Source organism: Halichoeres trimaculatus, unplaced genomic scaffold, assembly GCF_033239565.1.
Source record: "Halichoeres trimaculatus isolate MK-OKI-2021-1 unplaced genomic scaffold, fHalTri1.1 fHalTri1_scaffold_3, whole genome shotgun sequence".
NCBI classification, from domain to species: Eukaryota; Metazoa; Chordata; class Actinopteri; order Labriformes; family Labridae; genus Halichoeres; species Halichoeres trimaculatus.
The window spans coordinates 37,177,047-37,193,644 of NW_027437181.1; the positions used below are offsets into that span (position 1 = coordinate 37,177,047).

Here is a 16,598-nt window from a genome sequence, read left to right on the forward strand (position 1 = left end):
AGTCAGCTGACCTCATTCTTTGAGCACAGACTGTTGCTGAAGCTACACCTGACCAACTGCAGCAACCCCAGATCAGAGCGCTGTCCTCAGCAGCATTTCTTCCTGGAAGATGATGGGTCCCTACTATCTTTCCAGTTTTTAATAATTCATTGTACAGTTCTTAACCCTATTATAGTAGTTTCTGCAATCTCCTTAGATGTTTTCTCTGCTTGATGCATGTCAATGAATTGACTCTTCTCAAACTGACCAACATCTTTTTCATGACCATGGGATGTGTCGTACCACATAGTTGTTTATGAAATGAGAAGCAACTCATTCACCAGTTAGGGTTAAATAACTTGTTGCCAGCTGAAAGATAATCACCCATGCAGTAATTATCCAGTAGGAGGCTTGTACCTATTTGCTTGGAAACCCAAGTGGCAAGTTTTTTTTTTGGCCAGGCAGTGTTTCAGCCAGATAAATTCAACAATCAATGAAACATACGTCAGCATTAGATCTACAGTATGTAGACATGAGAATACTGATACTGTATCCTGTTGCACACAACAACCACTCTCTTATTCTTCCAACAATGCCTTTCAGCCTTTGATAAAAAAAGATGATCGATTGAAACAAAAAACAAAACAGTATCACAGCGAACATATATCCCATCATCAAACTCTAGAAAACTATAAGAGTAATATTATGAAGTTCATTTTTAGAAAATCTAAAAATCCATTTTTCACAACATCTTACTCTCTTACCCTGATAGTACACACTGTACCTTTAAACGAGTGTTCCAGTTAAAATTCATCAAACAGAAAATGATCAAACTGTAGTCGGAGAGTAGTCAACTGAACACACGTCAGACTCAGTTTTTATCCAAGAGGCAGATAAGTTCCTCCTCCAGATGAACCAAAGTGTCCTGTGAGCAGACAGGTTGGATGAAGCAGGCTTAGTTAAGTTCAACTCCTCAGGTTTATTTGATCCTGAGCAGATGAAAGGGATGAACTAATGGTGACATACTGCATTATCTTTATCTAACAAGTAACTTCATTAACAAAATTATTTGGCTAAGGGCGTTTTTAATCTGAAAAAGCAGATAAATTGATTCAAACTGGTATCAACTGACATTTCCTAAGATGCCCTTTTTAAGCCATATGATAGTACTGTAGCTTTTCCCATTTGGTAAGGATTTTGGAGGAATTTACGCCTGAAGCTTTAAAATTCTTTGTTTTCCTTCTGAAAACTCCCCACTCAACCAACAGCACATTGATCACTGACAGATATTCTCTGTCTGAAATGTTTGGGTGAAGCCTTTATTCAGTCGGTTCACTGGACTAAAACAAATCCTTCACTGCTGCTAAACATTGACAGACCCTGGGTTAGAGTTTAGAGAAGGTGAACAGCTTGAAAAAAAACGGTTCCTGAAGTGTCCACCTCAACCCTCTAACCACCCTTTCACTGTTGTAGAGAGAACCACAGCGAAATTGAGCGACGCCGACGCAACAAAATGACCCAGTACATCACTGAGCTGTCAGACATGGTCCCAACCTGCAGCGCCCTGGCACGCAAACCTGATAAGCTGACCATTCTGCGAATGGCAGTGTCCCACATGAAGTCCATGAGAGGCACAGGAAACACATCCACTGACGGGGCATACAAGCCTTCCTTTCTCACAGAGCAGGTACTACACTGTCAGAGGTCCTCTCATAGCACAGTAAAGCAGGTCATCTCAGAGTGAGTAAGAACTGGTCCAGCCACAGGACTGTAAGGTAGAATAGGTCCACTCACTGTAAGGTAGAATAGGTCCACTCACAGTAAGGTAGAACAGGTCCACTCACTGCAGTGTAGAACAGGTCCACTCACTGTATGGTAGAACAGGCCCACTCACTGCAGTGTAGAGCAGATCCACTCACTGTAAGGTAGAACAGGTCCACTCACTGTAGTGTAGAGCAGGTCCACTCACTGTAAGGTAGAACAGGTCCACTCACTGTAGTGTAGAGCAGGTCCACTCACTGTAAGGTAGAACAGGTCCACTCACTGCAGTTCAGAACAGGTCCACTCACTGTAAGGTAGAACAGGCCACTCACAGTAAGGTAGAACAGGTCCACTCACCGCAGTGTAGAACAGGTCCACTCACCGCAGTGTAGAACAGGTCCACTCACTGTAAGGTAGAACAGGCCACTCACTGTAAGGTAGAACAGGTCCACTCACTGTAAGGTAGAACAGGCCACTCACAGTAAGGTAGAACAGGTCCACTCACTGTAAGGTACAACATGCCTCTCACTGCAGTGTAGAGCAGGTCCACTCACTGCAGTGTAGAACAGGTCCACTCACTGTAAGGTAGAACAGGTCCACTTACTGCAGTGTAGAGCAGGTCCACTCACTGTAAGGTAGAACAGGTCCACTTACTGCAGTGTAGAGCAGGTCCACTCACTGTAAGGTAGAACAGGTCCACTCACTGCAGTGTAGAGCAGGTCCACTCACTGTAAGGTAGAACAGGTCCACTTACTGCAGTGTAGAGCAGGTCCACTCACTGTAAGGTAGAACAGGTCCACTCACTGCAGTGTAGAGCAGGTCCACTCACTGTAAGGTAGAACAGGTCCACTTACTGCAGTGTAGAGCAGGTCCACTCACTGTAAGACAGAAAAGGTCCATTCACTGTAAGGTAGAACATGCCACTCACTGTAAGGTAGAATAGGTCCATTCTCACTGAGGTCAAACAGGTTGACTTACAGAGGCCCCAGCACTGGCGGGAAAATGAAACACTCCGAAAATTGTTGTGAAAAACTAGTCATCACAGTACTGTTCTTTGAGCTCCTTTGTGTGCTCTTTTTAGGCTTCTATTCAAAAGCTTAATTACCAACATGGAGCTAGTCCTCAAAGCCTTGGATATTCCATGAAACAGGAACCAGTTTATAACTCCACTGTTAGTGCTCTAATCTGACCTGGCCTGAGCACATTTAGAGATATTTTACATAGATATGTATAAAATGGCAGTTGTGTACTATCACAAGCTTTGAGTTGTGATTGGACTATAGTTAGACTCCTCTGTCTTACGTCTTCTTGTGTACCCTGCAGGAACTGAAGCACCTGATTCTGGAGGCAGCAGATGGCTTTCTGTTCGTGGTCGCTGCAGAAACAGGCCGTGTGATCTACGTGTCGGACTCAGTGACGCCTGTGCTGAACCATCCTCAAGCTGAGTGGTTTGGGAGCACCTTGTATGACCAGGTTCACCCTGATGATGTGGACAAACTGAGGGAACAGCTCAGCACTTCAGAAAACTCAATGACAGGTACAGAACACGTTCTCAACCATTCAACTTTGTTCCTTTTTAAACTTGTTGGTCATTTGTTTGTATATGATTTTGCTAAAACAATCATTTGAGATTGATCGATGTCACACTATTCTTCAAGTTGCTGTTATCTAACTTTTTTTTAAATTGTTATCTGCTTATGTGCCAACAGGACGGATTCTGGACCTGAAGACAGGAACGGTGAAAAAAGAGGGACAACAGTCGTCCATGAGGATGTGCATGGGCTCCAGACGCTCCTTTATCTGTCGCATGAGGTGTGTTTCTTTCTATTTTCAGAGGTCAAACTTAACAGTCAGCACTCATTTGAAAATATAACACAACCTTGAGTTATCAAAAATTGTGACATTAGAAACAAACTCAAACACTTCCATGAATTAAAAAAAGTGTGTGTGTCGCTGTTATACTGAATTTAGGTCAAAGGAAGTGAAAGGAAGTGATGAATTCAGGAGACCTGGCTGCATGGTCCAAGGTTCAGTTTTCGTAATTATAACTGATGTGTGGAAAGTCCCTCTCAGTCTGTTTTCTGTCTTGTGCTGAGCTGCTATCCTTGGACTAGCCTTTTGCTCCACGCACCTGTACCAACTACGTTACACAATGGAACAAAAAAAATTGCTGAAAACTAGATAAATGTCTAAATACAAGTAATTTTTCTCTTGATAAATTGGCAGTTTTTTTTAACTTGTTAAAAGCAATTTAGACCTATTTTTTGTCTTTAAATAACGGGAAATAAGACATTTTTCTGGACTGGTCAGGTTAATGCGACTCAAAAATAAGATTACAAGTTTTGCTGCACACAGAAACACTCTCAGTGGTTGTACGATACAGCCCTTGGTACAATCCCTGCTTTCAGTGGTTCAGTTTAATGTGAATTGGCTCATGCTGCAGTAATGTGTTCACTGACTTTTAAAATTAATTTTCAGCTCATGCAGTGATTTTCACTACAGAGTACACAATTGTGAACATGATGCTGTCTCATTGATATATATATATAATTTTTATATATATAAGCAGATAGAACAAGAGCGAGAGAGATGTATTGGTTGTTATGATGTTGTCTTAGGAACTAGTTAAATGTTAAATTTGTGTTTATCTTTGTTTTGTGTTTCTTCTTGTACAGGTGTGGCAGTGCTCCTCTGGATCACATCTCTCTGAACCGTCTGTCCAACATGAGGAAAAGATACAGGTTCTCCTCTTACTAAGCTTTTCTCTCCCTCTTCTCCCTCCCTGGTACTTCTCTTTGATCATGCCCCCCCCCGATGACAAAATACACAAAATAGGCAAATAGACTGCTTCAGTCACAAGATGTAACACAGCCCTTCCCTGCACTGAGTATCGTAACAGTCTGCTGACTCTATCTGTCTGTGTGTTAATGCGGAACAGGAATGGACTGGGACCGTCCAAAGAAGGAGAGGCCCAGTACTCAGTGGTGCACTGCACAGGTTATATCAAAGCCTGGCCCCCTGCAGGTAAACAAACACACACCGTCATTTCAAACCTCAAACCAACCCTGCTGCACTCACAGGTTCACCAAAACAACCTGTGTTGAGGACAGATGTGACCAGCTGTGGGAGAACAAAGACAGATCCACACCCCACTGTGTGATTCAGAACCCATTCCAAGGTTGAGTGTGGTGGAACCATTCAAAGCAGCTTTTTTTGACATTCTTGCCCATTTTCTCAGTTTATCACTCTGAATGAGCCAAGTTCAGAGACAGAGTCAAACATTTCATGTCTCTGTGTTTGCCTGCATCTGACAGCTGCCGTGTTTTTCCACCCTGTCTTTGGGCTGATGAACCAGATAACGTCTCAAATGCTTCCCTGTGTGTCAAGTGTCTTTCCTGTCAAATGGCACTTTTCTGTTTTTCCTTCTCTGAATTTGTTTTTCCCACAATGTGTTGGTGATTGTCCACATGGCCCCGTGTAGGCCAACCTGGAGGGAAGAGCGTGGTGTGTGAGCGCCTTCTGATGTTGTCTCTCACTCAGGAGAGACTTGATATAGAGGCTATAAGTGTTAGAAAGCACTGGTAATATGCAGTTTGTGTCACATCTTCTTTCTTTCTCTCTTCAGGTATGACCATACCAGAGGAAGACTCAGAGTCTGGACAGACTGGAAAATACTGCCTTGTGGCCATTGGAAGACTACAGGTTAGTACAGCTCCACATTTGCCCTGATTACTTTTATTCAACAATCTGATTTCCATAATTTTGAGGGATCGGTGATCACCACAACAATCAGATGTGAGAAACATTTCTATGGGGTGTATTAATTTTTTAAAGTTAGACAACTGTACTGCAGCTAGCCACGAGGGGGAGTAGTTTTTCTGTCCACTTCACTTTGAGCAGAGCAAGACGACGTCAGTTTTTTTTTTCACAGTCTATGGTATAGAGGCCCAGAAGTGACATCTGAGCAGGATTATACTTGTAAAAGATTACATTAAAAAAAATCCTGCAGACTCTTCCATTAAACTCTACTTACATAAAAATAGTGTGAATATGGCGCATCAAATGTTGATCCTGGAAAATGATGTTTTATGGCGAAATGTTCCCATTTTAATTCTGATTGCAGAAAAACATTTCAGAACAGTAAGACAGTGACTTTTTCTTGCCTGACAGAGGAATTCAACTGCATTACAGTTCAGGGCCCCTGTTATTGTGCCAGTTTGTCAGCTGAACTCTTCTGTAGTAGAAGAGTCATGCTGTTGTCGTCCTGCAGAATGTGGTCTGTTGTTGTCTGTCTGAAATCTGTGAGGTCTTCCTGAGAAACTCATGATTGCAGCACGTGTTGCTCCTGGTTCTGGGGTTTGAACTGTGAGCTGATGGGGTAGAGCAGGATCTAGTGTCTATGATGTCAACAAAGAAATGTTAAGTTTATGGAATCAGACCACAGGACGCTGTGGATTTGTGGAAACCTGTTCACAGACAGTGGTCATTAAAAGTGATTTGGGACCCATGGAGTGATCGCCACCACAATTCTGTTTTTAATGCACCATCTTTCACAGAGAGGTGAATGTCCTTCCATCCTTCTATCTGACTCCCCCTCTCTGGAGTGTTCTCCTTATATCGACCCATATCACCAACTGTTGCAGATTTATCTGATAAGTTTGAAGTTTGTTCCTCCGGTAAAGTTGTCTTTGCCCCAACCCAAGTGTAATGTGTTCCTGGCATCATAATTAAAAGTCCCATATTCTGCTCCTTTTCTGCAGTTTAATATGGATCATTGATGTCTTCATGAAATGGTAGAAACTTGTTTTGATCCAGAAAGCCGATAAGCAGCAGTGACGCTGTGAACCAATCAGGTCAGACTTGTTCCTGATTGGTCAAAAAAGGGAATTGCTGACGTCGACAAACCCTTGAAATTCCAAACAGCTTGTTTTAGGTCAGGATTTCACATTCACAAGCACTACTAAATACAGGTTTTATCATTAAATATCACATTTTGTGGGCTGGGAGGAAAGACAAAGACCCACAAATTTTACTAAAAGACCTTATAAAGGGATTTTTGCACAATATGGGACCTTTAAAATTAGCATTTATTTACTTTTTTATGAAACAGAAGGACTTTCCATTTTAACAGGTGGGAAGCTGTCTTCCTACTTTTTTGGATGAAACAGAGAAAATTATTTGCAAATCAATGACTCTAAAACAATTTTAACCGTCACAAAGGCTGTAGTGATGCTTCTGATTTGACCTTAAAGGTTAACTCTATTACAGAGTCCAGTCTGTAACAGGTGTTCACTTTTACACCACAGGCATTTTACTGTTAAATAGTTAAATGTCTACTGGGGTTAATTGAGACTGCACAACTTGTAGCATTAGTGAGTAAACACCAAATAAATACTGGCTGAAGAATAAAAAAAGCCTTCGCTGTCAGTCAGTGTTGGAAGGCTTTTTGGAAAGTCAGTTTTAAATAGTTTTAAACACTATAACCCCAGCTCAGTTCAACCAAGTGTGTTTGTTTAGCACCAAATTTACCAATGTTATCCCAGGACACATTACAAAAACCTAATGTTAGTAAAATGTGATTTTATTTTATGATTTTATTATTTAATCCCTAAATCCTGTCTGTGCACACCTGTCCCCCTTAGGTGACGAGCTCTCCCGTTTCCATGGACATGAATGGCTTGTCGGTGCCCACAGAGTTCCTGTCACGTCACAACTCGGATGGTGTCATCACTTTTGTTGACCCACGCTGCATCAACGTCATTGGTTACCAGCCTCAGGTGAGAGCAGAGGATTCTGAGTTCGTGCTGGAGACAGGTGTGTTCTTTCACCTGTTGTCTCCGCAAGAACCAAGGACATTCACCTGCTCTGAACTCTTAATGACTGAGTAGTTTTTAAGAATCTCTGTTGTGGTGACTTTGACCTCTTTCTTGATGGAAGCTTCTCTCTAACTTTTTTTTTTTATAGGACCTGCTGGGGAAAGATATCCTGGAGTTCTGTCATCCTGAGGACCAGAGTCACCTGAGAGAAAGTTTCCAGCAGGTAGGAGAGGTTTCTGTCTTTCTGGACTGGAGGGAATTTAAAAAAAGGTTACTGTAAATGAAACCTCAGCAGCTCTTCATAGAAACACGGCTCCTAAGGTACAGACTGGACTCAAATCAGGCTATAAGATAACTGAGGCACCATGAGCAGAGAAGCACGGCTTGATTCAAATTAAGAGACATGATAGCTCAGTCCAGACATGACATCCGTCATCGATCACAGAGAAACACACAATTCTTATTTCTACATTGCTGATTGTTCTGTTGGTACTGTAAACACTTTTATCACAGTGTCATTGTGTATTCCCTCTGGACTCTGCAGTAATGACACAGGGCACTTATTGATGGTTTTCTCTGAACATCAACAGAGTATTTAATGGAGAAAAGAATGACCCTCTGAGGTGTATTTGTAGATACAGACATTTCCTTTAGTCAAAGTGAAATTATGTGCCCCCATTTGATACCAGTATCTCTAAACTGCTGCTTTTTTCAGTATATTAACACTAAGTGAATTCTCTGCTACAAACTTCTGACTGCACTTGTTTAACAACATGACAAGGCTCAGTCAGTCTCTATAGTTCACTAGAGACTGACTGAGCTCTGTGAACTCTCTGTAAACTCTGAAGGTGAAGTATTTTTTCCCTTGCTTTGTACTTGTGAATTTTTAATCTTTTACTTATTTATTGTGAGGTGTCCTTGAGTGTCCTGAAAGCTGTAATTCAAATAAAATGTATGATTACTATTACTTCCAGAGTCAGATAAAGTTCAAAGCCATCAGAAAGAGAAGTAAACCAATATGTCCTCTCTCTGCAGGTGGTCAAGTTGAAGGGTCAGGTCCTCTCTGTCATGTATCGTTTCCGAATGAAAAACAGAGAATGGATGCTGATCCGAACCAGCAGCTTCACCTTCCAGAACCCGTATTCTGATGAAATCGAGTACATCATATGCACCAACACCAACGTCAAGTAGGTCCACCACACTCCTCTCTGTCGTCTTACCTCTAAGCACTCCACTGTTTGATTTCTGGAGCTGCGAAGCTTCTTCCTTCACATGAGCACTTTGCTCCTGAATTTGACAGACGTTACCCTAAAGAGGCTCATGTAAAACCCAAACTCCAGATCTAAGAACTTATTTTACTTGACCAGGGAAAGTCTGTGAATGGTGTCCAAAGCAGATTACTAATTAGAGTCCCCATGATGAGCAGATAGATAACCTGCTGCAGTGTTTAGCTTCTTTATACCCACCAGACGTAGCAGGGTCTAAATTTAGTTCTAGGGTAATAAATTTACCCCTTTCTGTCTTCTATGGTGTTAGGGTTAGGTCTTACAGCCCTCTACTGGTCTGGCTATGTGTTGCAGCTGTTGCTGTTCTTTCCTCCAGTCATCACTTGATCTGGTCAAAAAAAGCACCTTTAGCTTCAGCTTTTCTGGTTTGTTGATTGAAGTCCTCAAATTTGAGGAAAGTCAGAGACAAACTTTGTCAGTCCGTACATCTGTGGACTCTGGTCTCTGAGCACCATAGACTGCAGCTGTTTATGAACTGCTGGTTTATTCTGGCCCATAAAGATCCAGAGGTTCTGTTGTTAACATGTCTGTCTTGTGTCAGAGAGGTCTCACTAATGTCTGATCCAGTTTGTGGGCATTAGCTCACATTTCACACAGCTGCACCACTGAGTAACTTCTGCTGCTCTTCAGTTAGCTGGGACGTTTCCCTCTTACCCTTCACTGGAGTTTCCTTCGCCTCTGATGTGACATGCGTCTGCTCCACTTGCACATCATCACCTCTGTTAGAATCGGCTGATAGTGCACGTCTGTTAAATAAAAAAATAATTTCTGATGGCAGAGTAAAGTAGCCAAAGCAATTCTTAGAGTTCCTTCCAGCAGTTTGTCAGTGAGGATGCTAAGCTGACTGGCATCTATTGTTGCTTGTAAAGTTACTGGTGACATGAACCCAAGGGGCATCACCCAGTTTAGAATGAAACCAATGTGGAAGTGCTAAAAGTTGCTGTTCATTAAAGATCTACTTGAGGTTGGCTGCAGAAAGACCAGAAACAGACTCTTAAAGCATTAAAAACATATTTATGGCTTGGTTCAGAAATCAGCTTGGGTCTGAAACACTAATTTCTCTATCAGCACACATTGAATGGGGGTGAACATTTTCTGACACAGCAGTTTAGAATATATCAGGATCCTGAGTTCGTCCAACCAGAGACACAGCTAAGCTCATGGGACTGATATGGCGCTCAATAGTTGTAAGAAAGGAAACTCAAACCACCTCTTCACCCAGCATTACCAATTGCCCTCTCCAACTACCAGCTACATGACTGTATGCATGAAACTCATACAGCCGAGCTTGAAGAACACTGAAGTATTCCTTTAGGAGCATTTACCAAACAGCAGGGAAAAGATCTTTATTTTATTGTTTACGCAACATCAGGCTGAGAGCAGATTCAGTTCCATCATACAGCAGAAGTCTAAGAGGAAAATCCTTCTCCAGCAGACAGAAACCTGGAGCAAACCCAGACTGAGGGCTGCTCGATTCGGCATTCTATTCATATCTCGATACTTTTAGGTTTTGTCACGATATACGATATATATCTCGATATTTTGACTTCACCTTGGGATGTTGCTTTAATGGGTACAATCAAACCAGAATGGCAACACTTCATATGTGTATTGATATTAATTATGATTATGCATATTAATATTGTATCCATATTGGTGTATGAACACATTGGAACTAAATTTGTTGGAAAAATAATCATAGTAGGGAAAACATTTTTTTCAATGTGGAAACCAGAAACATGTGAAGCGATTTATTTTTAAAACTTAGAAGGCAATGCATTCTAATGTACAAATTTAGCAAACAATACCCTTAGTTATTTGCATTAAAACAGGAAATTGTCAGGTATTTTAGTACAACTATTTACAAAACCATCAGGTGTCAACAAGATTTTACAGAAAAACTGCCATGTATCTCCTCATTGCTCTGACACATAAAGTACATTACGTACTACACACACCTACACACTAACAATTTAATCCAAACACGTGAAAAGTTACAAATAGGTGACACGCATGATGTAACTCCCAGAACTTCGCCTCTCTCCTAGCAACGGTAACAGTTTCATCCTGCACCAAACGCCTGACGGCACTCAGGAAACAGGTTTTAAACAGTCTCTAACAGAAAACGTTTTGATGCTAGTAGTCTAAAACACTCAATCCAAAGCATCTCCAAATTATTGAGCTATCATTTTTCTTGACTAACTTTTCTTTGGCTACTGAATCTGCAGAGATATATATCGATATATTACCCAGCCCTACCCAGACTCATGTGAACTCTGTGTTTTTTCAGGCAGCTACAGCAGCAGCAGCAGGCAGAGCTGGAAGTTCACCAACGAGATGGACTGACTGCCTACGACCTGTCTCAGGTAACCTCTCTGACCCTGTTCACCTGGTGGGAAGGATCTCTGTCTTTAAGGAAGCTCCTTTACCAGAAGTATCATTCATTTGTGCTAAGCAGCAGCTCAGTTTTAAGTCCTGGACTTAAGTTTTGTACGTCCACCACCCCATCCTCCTCAGGTGCCTGTGGCCAGCGTGAACAGCGGAGTGCACGAATCAGGGAAGAACATCGACAAGACAGAAGCCCTGTTCTCCCAGGAGAGAGATCCACGCTTCACTGAGATGTACACCAGCATCTCTGGCTGTACGACACACACTCACACACACACAAACATACATGCAAACATGCAATAAATGTTTGCATCCTGTAATTGGGCCTGGGCTATAAAGCAAAGATACATTTGTTGCGAAATAACTTTTCCTAGATAGAAATATGAGACATGGTCGATAGAATTAGGATAGAATTAATTCATTCATGATTTGACAGACATTTGATTAGCCTATCATATCTGGGAGGAGGATAAGCAAATATATTAATAATATATTATTCAGCGTTTGCAGAGTGATTTATCAAACCTGAAACTGTTAGCGGTCACTGTTTTTGCGACTATATTTAGCATGTTAGAAAGGTAGGTGGAAATGCGCAGAGTGTTACACACAAACAGCTGAGGTCGTTGTGGCATGGCGGGCAATAAAAGACTACAGAGAGAAAAAAATCTTTCATGTATATATCAACACAGCTGGACTGTCAGAAATAAAAATAGTGGAGACATATCATCTATCCAACGTTTGGTATTCCTGAGCTTTGATTTTTTGACTGGATCTTTGTGTTTTCTCCAGCTCTGGTGGTTCCCTCCCTTTTGTAATGAATTTACATCTCCTGCAATCTCTTTTCTTTTATGGTCACTCTGCTCTCCCAAACTCTCCATGGTGACAGCAGTTAGCACACTAAATCCTCATTTAAAGAGGGCGGTTTGCTCCTGTTATCAGCTGAGCATACAGTCTGAATAGCTCACCTGCAACACGTCCACCAATAAAGTAAAGAAGATGTTTTTGTTTTGTTTATCAAAAGTAGTTGTATATTGTTCTTGAGTACATCTGTCATGTTCAACATCTTACAGAAAAAAAAACAAGTCAAAAATAACCTTCTGACGTCTTCACAACTCACTTATTAGTAACAGAGCATTGAAGCTTGACAAAATAGTTATTTGATTCATATCTTGATAAATGTCCATATCTATTGATATGACAAAGACTATTGTGATTTGATTTTTCTCATATTGACCAGCCCTACCCATAATGAAACACTATGAATTGGAATTATATTCTTCTGTCGTCCACTCTCCTGCTTAATTTTCTATCACTGACGGTGGTGTGTGTTGTGTTTGTGATGTTTGCTCCTGGTCTGGCTGGTGGTGTAGCTGGAGAGAAGAAGATGATGGTCCCCTCGTCTACAGCTGGAGGACAGCAGCTGTATTCACAGAGCTCTCCGTTCCAGCAGGGACATTCTGCCAAAAGCTTCAGGTATCTCTGACTGTGTGCTTCCACAGGTCATATCTGTTTCTCTGGGCCCAAATAGCCGAGCTCATGGTGGTGGGGCTGTCTGCTCAGGTCCTATTATTCACTTTTTTTATGTCCATGTGTCCACAAAGTTCCTCTGTGATCCACGTCCCTGGTGTGAACGACATCCAGCAGTCAGGATCATCCGGTCAGAATCTGGCACAGATCACCAGACAGCTCAACCCAGGACAGGTGGCATGGTCGGGCAACCGCCCCCCTTTCTCTGGACAGGTAACACACATGATGTTTATTACTGGAGTGGTGCCTTTGCTTCATGTATCAGTAGCCAGGTATACATGGACCCAAATATTCCGCTTGCATTCGGTTTATTTGCTCAAACAGAAAGAATTTAACCTGTGTATACACCTCATTCCAGAGAAAAGTGCCAATCTGAATGGACTTTCAATCGGTTTCACAGGGGTGGAATATTCCTTTCCCCAAACCTATTCAGGTATCATGTATCCACTCAGACCGAAAGTTGGTGTGTTCTTTCAGCGCATGCTCAGATATGACGTAAGATGCAACTAGGGACGTCCCTCAACTTTAAAAATGACGGTGAGCCGTCAGCACTGGTCTGCTGCGGAAAGTTTGTTTTTGATCCAAACTTTGAAAGAAATAAACATAATTTCAAGACTGGACGGAAGACAAACTCGCAATATGGAGTATTTGCAACACCGTGATAAACAAACTGTTGTCCTCCAGCTTTGATAAATCACGTGATGTTTACGTTTTTCTGCGCATGCTCCATTGACTATTATGTTTGATTATAGCAGCGCATGTAGGCCAGAGATTGGAATATTTCTTTCCATGTATGCTATTTTTTTTTTTTTGAAAAGTTGTTCAGAAAGATTCCATTCGGAAAGACAAAAAACTCCTCATGTAACTGTGGCTATTGTTAAAATCACCGATCACATTCACGCAGCAAGCACCAAGTCTTTGCTGGGCCAGAGCTAGGCACTGACCATGTCAGGGACCTGAGGCAGGGCTACAGTGACCAACGATCAGTGGTAAAAACAGAAAACTGAACTGACAGCCTGCAGCCCATAAGGGTATAGTGTCCTGTGCAGAGCGGACTGAACGGTGCAGTACTTTACAGTGTACTGTTGATCCCCTGGTATATAACCTTGTTTTACTTCACTACAACGTTTTTGAGCTGTCGGTGTCAGAGTAGACCACAGTTAGACTTTCATGGTGTCTGTGCTGGACTGTTCTATGTGTTTATTTTCTGTCCTATTAGAGTGTAAGATGAACAGAGCATCCAGTTTTGGCCTTGGTTCTAACTGTTCATTGTATTTGTGTATTTCTGCAGTCCAGTAAAGCCCAGTCCAGTCCATTTGGAATTGGTTCTGGTCACAGCTACCAGACTGATCCGGCCTCCTACAGTCCCCTGTCATCCCCGACCACATCTTCTCCAAGTGGCAACGCCTACTCAGGACTGACAAACCGCAGCACAGCTTTTGGTGAGCCAAACTTTGAATGAGTGGGTTACATCATCTGTGGAGCATCATGTCATTACAAGGCTCAGAGGGGACAGGGACAAAAACCAAGACTGGATCTTAGAAACAGGAATGGCTCTGGAGTGGAAGTCACTGCATGGACTCCACACCACTTCCCTAAACACTGGCTTTAAGCATAGACAACCATGTCTGAGTCTTAGTCCTGTGATTGTTTCCAGATGTGTCCGGAGAGAGCAGTCAGAGTGGATCCCAGTTCCAGGGTCGTCCCAGTGAGGTCTGGTCCCAGTGGCAGAATCAGCATCACTCTCAGCAGGCTGGAGAACAGCACACACACCCCAACCCCAGCCAGACAGAAGTCTTCCAGGTGTGACACACACACACACACACACACACACACACACACACACACACACACACACACACACACACACACACACACACACACACACACACAGATCTTCTGTAGTGTTATAACAAGGAGTACTGATGTTTTTGTCTCCATGAGCTCATATCTCCTCTTCCTCCTCTTCTTGGCAGGACATGTTACCCATGGCCGGTGATCCCACCCAGGGAACTGCCAACTATAACATTGAAGACTTTGCTGACCTCGGCATGTTCCCACCCTTCTCTGAGTAACCCCCTGCCCCCCCAACACACACTTCCACTAATGTCCCGCTCAGACCAGGACTGACGCTCATCTCTCACGCGGTCTTATCTTTGTAAATTGCTAGACAACCCCAGATGCATATGATGTACAGCATGGTCAAAGTCTGGGTGCACCTGTCACGTTGGGTAACAGTGGTCCATCAATGCTTTGGCTGCAAAGCTTTTAATATGTGAACACACACACATCTCAACACTGCAGGGGGAACCTGCTGTCGGATGAAGGGTGTTAAGTGTGTGAGCTCTAAAGATGATTACAGATTTGTCTACATCCTTGTTTAAAGATGACCAAAATTCTTGATTGTACCAAGGGCTGGATACACTACACCCCATAATGTACAGAACTGCATGGTCGTCCGCTGTTGTCTCTGTCCTTGTTTGTTAGATTACGTCAGGGTCTGTTTAGGATGAAACAATGGCGTCCGAGCAAAATATGAAGCCACAAGGAAGTACACTCCGATCCATATTTGAATTCATCAGCAGTCAATTATTTTCTGTTCTTCTGGGGTGCGTTCCATTTTTGAAGCAGTGAGCATGACGTCTACGAGGTTAAAACTTATTTCTTTGTTCACAGTGGGCACCTCAGGTCTCAGTGAATGGTAAACAGATCAGACAGAGCAACATGAGCTCAAGATCAAAACATCAGAAGTATACTGGATCAGATGTGTTCAGTTCAGGTCCACACACACACACACACAGACACACACACAGACACACACACACACACACACACACACACAAACACAAGTAAGACCAACCTGGTCCTCGGCTTTGATGGGCAATTTTCAGACCAAGTTCACATTCATTTCTCTTTAGATCTCTCACTGCCGTCCAGTTTTCTGACGCTGATGTGCTCTTTGTGTGTGTATAAGTAGGGAATAGCATAGATCCCCTGACTCCTATGCAGAGCCAGCATTCACTTCCTCAGCAGGCAGAGCTCCAGTAGCCTTCAGTCCCCGCTCAAACCTACCTTGGATCACCTTCCTAGGAGAGAGCTACAGTGTCAGAGATGCTCTGACCAGGTGGTCTAACGCGCTCACTGCTGTGGTCTGTGTCCAGGTGGCTCTGGTCCTTACACTCGCCCACTCCTTTAAATGAACTGTGTCAGTTTGGAGTACATAATGTCTCCCACCTGTTTCTGCTCCCTGTAGTTTTCCCTGCATACACATCAGGCTGCTGTTTGCGATTGGTTGATAACTCTTGGACTGCAAACTACAAGTAAACTCAGAAACACATCATGTTCAAAATTCAGACTCAGACGTACAGATTCCACACCCGAGCATCTTCAGCTGAAGCTCAGATTATCTTTGACACTTTCTTATCTTTTCCTCCTCTTGTTGCCATATTTAACTTTTGGATTATATATATCAATACATATTAATCTCAAAATGAACCAGTATGATTATCAGTTTGCTAGAGAGGATTGTGCTGCACAGTAACAACAATTAAAAGTAATTTAACTGTAAAAAGACACCAGGGTAATAAAGACCTTTTTTCTAGGAAATGAAGGATTCCTGTCTAACAGCATTTTGTTTTGGAAACGGGACACAGTAACAGCGACTTTATTTAATGTTCTCTTTTTGGTTGTTTGATAAACTGAGCACATAGAAGTTTTATCAGTGGTCCTACTCAGTCACCAAACGTTTCTTCCCCTTTTGCTCAGCTCTCTCACTAGCACCCCACAAAATGTCCTAGACATGTCAGAGTTTTTACCTCAAGCTGACGGGTTTCCCGAGCTG

At 42.4% G+C, this 16,598-nt stretch overlaps 1 protein-coding gene across 2 annotated transcripts in view; it reads left to right on the forward strand.

The window, feature by feature from the left end:
• The window catches only part of arnt2 (aryl-hydrocarbon receptor nuclear translocator 2), a 31,357-nt gene extending 15,537 nt beyond the window's left edge, over window positions 1-15,820 (forward strand). For both annotated transcript variants that reach the window (XM_074665863.1, XM_074665864.1), the window contains 16 exons: window positions 1,453-1,666; window positions 3,064-3,277; window positions 3,450-3,552; window positions 4,416-4,481; window positions 4,679-4,764; window positions 5,366-5,442; window positions 7,383-7,517; window positions 7,705-7,779; window positions 8,592-8,743; window positions 11,133-11,208; window positions 11,360-11,483; window positions 12,601-12,703; window positions 12,832-12,970; window positions 14,049-14,199; window positions 14,415-14,560; window positions 14,734-15,820. In XM_074665863.1, coding sequence (XP_074521964.1) covers window positions 1,453-1,666; window positions 3,064-3,277; window positions 3,450-3,552; window positions 4,416-4,481; window positions 4,679-4,764; window positions 5,366-5,442; window positions 7,383-7,517; window positions 7,705-7,779; window positions 8,592-8,743; window positions 11,133-11,208; window positions 11,360-11,483; window positions 12,601-12,703; window positions 12,832-12,970; window positions 14,049-14,199; window positions 14,415-14,560; window positions 14,734-14,832 — 1,960 coding nt within the window. In that variant the 3' untranslated portion in view covers window positions 14,833-15,820. The remainder of the gene's footprint in view (window positions 1-1,452; window positions 1,667-3,063; window positions 3,278-3,449; window positions 3,553-4,415; window positions 4,482-4,678; window positions 4,765-5,365; window positions 5,443-7,382; window positions 7,518-7,704; window positions 7,780-8,591; window positions 8,744-11,132; window positions 11,209-11,359; window positions 11,484-12,600; window positions 12,704-12,831; window positions 12,971-14,048; window positions 14,200-14,414; window positions 14,561-14,733) is intronic.
• Window positions 15,821-16,598: the final 778 nt, after the last annotated feature.